This window comes from Amphiura filiformis, chromosome 16 (genome assembly GCF_039555335.1).
Source record: "Amphiura filiformis chromosome 16, Afil_fr2py, whole genome shotgun sequence".
In the NCBI taxonomy this organism is placed as follows: domain Eukaryota; kingdom Metazoa; phylum Echinodermata; class Ophiuroidea; order Amphilepidida; family Amphiuridae; genus Amphiura; species Amphiura filiformis.
This window is the reverse complement of record NC_092643.1, coordinates 51,334,971-51,340,223: the sequence shown is the minus strand read 5'-3', so window position 1 is coordinate 51,340,223 and position 5,253 is coordinate 51,334,971. Positions and strand designations below refer to the sequence as shown.

Genomic DNA, 5,253 nt, shown 5'->3' with positions numbered 1-5,253 from the left:
AAAGCCTATCCCACAATATGGGAAGTTCTTTCCCAGATCATACAGGTACATTGGCATTTCATTAATATGTATCAAAACTGCACTTTTGGTTCACATCATGAATGTACACACACAAGAAACCTGATATAGTTCTGAAACTGAAGTTCTGAATTTTATTTCAAATAAATCTACCTTATAACTTTGGAAATGTACAAGTACTACATTGATATAAATGTACAATTGTATACAAGTGTGATAGCACTGAAATGGTTCAACCAAGGCACATGATAAAGTACAACATAGGAAAGTACAGCGATACAAAGGTTGTTTTATTAATGAAGTATCAGATCCAGAAAATATCAATAGATTGGACTATTCTATTTGAAATCCACACTACCGCTGTGGTGATTTAGCTTAAGTCTTCCACGGAGGGAATATGAGTTTTGAATAGAATACACAATTGGGAAGCTTCCATTTGAAAAACTCGCTCCAGTTGGGGAAGGTATAGTCATATACAGGGGAAGTATGGGTTTCAAAATAATTAACCCAAGCTGATTACATTTGAAAAACATACTCCCTCTATGGAAGACTTTCCACAGGGGTATGGCAAATTTCAAACTGAATGCATCATTTTGCCACTTTTTGTTTATTTTTGTGAAATACTGTAACAAATAAATTCCATACACTTCTTGAATACCGTAAAGATTTGCCTAATGGCGCACCTGGTCTTCTTTGCCTTGGGTTAATTTCATGTGCAAATAGAAAGCTCCCTCCTCTGAAATTCTAATGTTCCGTGCCCTTGTTTGATGGTGGTAATTTTACGGGAGGGCACGTTTTGGTTGTGCCTAAAATTCCACTTGTGTCAAGTGAGCCTATAGCACCATTAGGTGAATCTTTACGGTATGAAGTGACAAAAAATGACAAAATTCAAACCATTACCGATTTTATCCCATTCAGAGGATGATTTGAAGACTTCCCATGATCCATGGTTTTTTTTTTACCAAATCCCATTGAATTATATTGAAAAGATGTTTTGAAAACTGTCGCAGTGTTGTACCTAGGATAACAGAGCTCTACTTATGGAGGATACTTCATGCTATCTATGGATCAGATTTAATTTCTTTTTACTGAGTAAATTAACCACAAGAAATTTTCTGAAAATAAAAAACTCACTGAAACAACATGAAGGCAAAACAGTACCCATAGCTATTGCAGCAGATGGGAGAAGGGGAAAATAATCCACTAAAAGGGAGCTTTTAGCAACCAGGGACACAATCATGGTGACCTATGTTTTGCTCCGAGGATGGCTTGTAACAACCGATAGCCTTTGCTACTCGCAGCAATCTCTGCAGCTGCCCTGGCGCAAAACTGGGTAGACATCTTGAAGACTGCACAAATACATTAGCGATGGGCAATTCAGAAAGGGACTTGGGAAAAGATTGTTGCGAATAAATTATCTGTGATTGAGCTGGCTACATATTTTACCAAGTGTGTTAAATCATCCTCTGAATCCCATTTAATGCAGATTTTGCATGTTGAAATCACTGAAAAACAAAGGTTTTCAAGTAGGCAACAGTGAAAATCTAGGAATGGCAAAACTTACTGATTTTTTCTTTTTTTAAAAAAAATCTGATTATGCAATTTCATAATCACAAGATCTATAATAATTGAATACAAAATGATCAATTCCAGACTTGTACAATTTCACATATCAGCTGTAGCCGACTTCACCATTAAATTCCTAATTTCTTCCAGATGTGATTAATTTAATATCAGACGATTAACTCAAGGAATGTGTCAAATGGGCTATTCCAGTTGGAATCCATACACCCCTATAGAAGAGTGTGAATTTCAAATTGGATTACCGAAATGGATGACTACATTTGAAATCTACACCCCCTATCTATGCCATAGGGGATGTGTGGATTTCATATGGGATAGCCCAATGTAATTGGAATGAATTAATGTAATATACTCTTCGTATTAATGTCAGAATGAAATAAAAATACATCTTTAGTACAAAAAATGGAAAGTGCCTGTTGTTTCATTATCTCTATTCTACCATTATTTGTGACCCATCTCATCAAGACATGGCAGTTGTCTACCGAAAAGTACATTTAGATTCCTTCAACGTGTAAACAAATTATTTTTTGTTTCTTTTTGTTTTTTTGTTTTAAAATTAAATCTCGCACATTATTGATTAATGTATTACAATGTATTTAAGTAAGAAATATTAGTTAACTGGCTAAAAATGAAAAAATTTGTCTCCTATCATCCCACTCCCCTTACATGTGGATTTCCAGGATGCCAGTCTTCCGGATATTTCGAAATCCGGACAGCAGCGTATTTTTTACAAAATTTCCGCCGCAAAAAAATCTCCGGTTGGAAGGAAAAAAAAAATACCGTCGTGTCCGCCCGGCTCTGAAAGAAATAAAATATACTGCCCTCTTTTGTCAAGTATTTGTCAACTAATCACTCTCATGCTCAAAAGCACGTGTCCGTATGCATGGTACAATACGCAGTGTTTGTAGCTGTACACCTCTAGGGATGAGGCGGAAAAACGAAGAAGCTGACTTGTTGTGGCTGCAAATTCGGAAGCCTTGATCGTATGAACGCATGCGTTTTGTTTTGACAATAAAATATTAATAAACTTTAAACTTGCGTGTGTGGTATTGAATTACGGGCCGAATTACGATCGGATTTGCTCTTTATCTTGCGATCAATCTTCACAATGGAAGTGGATAGGAAAGCAGATATAATGACGATCGATGCTGGAGTTAAAAATCGGTTTAAATGGCAATGGCTGGAACAGAAGGATGATGCAGGACGGTTTTTGTCGGATTACATACGGAAAGTAGATGTTGCAGGGAAGTATAAATGTACTTACTGTCAGGGTATATATTCGTACGCTAGCAGTGGAAATAAGGCGATTTTAAGACATGCTAACTCAGGTGGTCATAAAGAAAAACGCGAGCTTATAAACTCAAACCAAAGTTTGCCAACTATGTTCCGGGTATCGGAAGCTGTTGTGAGAGAAGATGCAGATAGAGAGGAAGCAGGGCCTAGTTGTACATTACCATATGGGGCAGCTGAAAATATTCATGATTTGGCTAGTTGTAGTGGAAGAAAAAACATTCCACTTCCCAATGTCAGCCTTGCTGACCGCAAGTCTAATTCTGAAGCCCTGCTTGTGTCTTTCTTAGTGGAGAACAACTTGCCATTCACAATGGGAAGCAAGATAGTTGACATTGCTAAGGAACTTGGAAATGATCCATCTGTTTTAAAAGACTTGTCACTACATCGAACCGCATGTCAGTACAAGCTTGTAGATGGGCTCGCTGTCATTACACATAAGCGGATTGTTAATGATTTGCAAAAGCACCGCTTTTCAATTAACTTAGATGAATGCACAGCTAAAAATATCAAACGTGTGTTAAGTGTCCTGGTATCATATTTTTCCACGGATCTCGGTATGAGTATTGTCCATCATTATGTCTCGTTACAACTTAACACAGTTAATGCTACAACAGTTTTCCAGGCAGTTAAGAAAGCATTTGATGATGATGGTATTCCTCTCGACAATTTAGTGTCATCGTTAAGCGATTCGGCTGCATACATGCGCGGAAAATTTCGGATTTGAACAAAGGTTACGTGAAGTAGCCCCTAACTTGTTGGACATCGATGGTGATATCTGCCACCATGTTCATAACAGTGTGAAAAAATACTGTGACCACTTTGGCATGCATGTTGAGTATTTTACAGATGATCTATTCCATGATTTTCACTACAGTCCAGATTTTAAAGAACACTTACAAGACATTTGCTCTTATTTGAGTATTCCATGTAAATGTCCAACAGAGAGGGTGGCACACCGGTGGTTATCAGCGTATGACGTCACAGCCAGAGCAGTTGAAATGATGGATGCATACACAGATTTTTACTCTGTTTGGGTTACCACTGACAAAAGGAAGGAATGTGGAATTGTGGTGGATAACATTATCAAAGAACATAAGGCATCTAAGAAAGACATCGAAACTATCCTGGTAAAATTAAAGTCAAAAAATCTGACAACACCAGGACTGAAACGTAAACAACGAATCGTGGCAAAAGTCTTCGACCAGAGGCAAAAGACATTAGCCTACATGCACTTGTACTGCAGTGTGTTACCTTACTTCAAGGATTTTGTGTTGACTTTTCAAAAAAGGAACCCCTTGTACACAAGGCTCATGATGAAATTACAGAACTATTCAGGAAATTCTTGGCATGTTTCATTAAACATGAAACCCTAAAAGGACTTACAGCCAAGCAACTAGCAGCATTGGAGATAACCAAAGACAACATTCTCAAGCGTTCAGCATTGTATGTAGGTGCAGCATGTGAAGCTATCCTGTTGAAAATGAAGCCAACTGATATGCTAGATTTCTTGACGACTGTCAGAGAAGCTTACAAAGTCACAGCACTTTACATGCAAAAGAAGCTGCCCTGAACAATCAAATACTGAAGTTACTCTCAGCCATTGACCCCAAAGCCCAGGGTCATTCAGTGACACACAGCTATCTAAAACAACTACCAGAAGCAATGAAAGTACATTTGTCTAAGCGCAGAGAAGGATGCTTATGTCAAGGACATATCATCACTACAATTGGATGAGCATCTACCATCTGCAGAGGGAAGAGTTGACAAATGGTGGAGTGAAGTATTTCCAAAGTATCCAGCTCTGAAGATGGTAATAGGTGCTGCATTAAGTATTTTTACCGGCCCAAGGATCGAACAATCCTTCTCCATGATGAACAATGTTATCAATAAAACAACCAACAGACTGGAAGTTGAAACCTTTAATGGAATTCAAACTGTGAAATTTGACTTGATGACTACTGGTGAAACTTCAGTGCAGAGATACGGTCGTAAGGAAAGGCTGACTTCACCAGTTGATCAATCAGTGGTGTACCATTTAAGGACAGCTCACAGTCGGCATAGAAAGCGGCAGGCGACTCCTACAAGCACAGTAGTTCCTGCAAAAAACACAAGACCCAAGCTACCAGGAAAAGCACAGTAGTTCCTGCAAAAACACAAGACCCAAGCTACCAGGAAAAGCACAGTAGTTCCTGCAAAAAAACACAAGACCCAAGCTACCAGGAAAAGCACAGTAGTTCCTGCAAAAAAACACAAGACCCAAGCTACCAGGAAAAGCACAGTAGTTCCTGCAAAAAAAACACAAGATCCAAGCTACCAGGAAACCATAAGTAAGTTGTAATTTTAGCTGTATAGGCCTAT

At 38.3% G+C, this 5,253-nt stretch overlaps 1 protein-coding gene across 1 annotated transcript; it reads left to right on the top strand.

Moving 5' to 3' along the window:
* Window positions 1-2,636: 2,636 nt before the first annotated feature.
* On the top strand, window positions 2,637-5,035 carry LOC140172723 (uncharacterized). The gene is given in 4 exon segments (XM_072195856.1): window positions 2,637-3,606; window positions 3,608-4,182; window positions 4,185-4,458; window positions 4,579-5,035. Coding segments are annotated over 4 exon segments (2,202 nt in total). The 5' UTR covers window positions 2,637-2,710.
* Window positions 5,036-5,253: the final 218 nt, after the last annotated feature.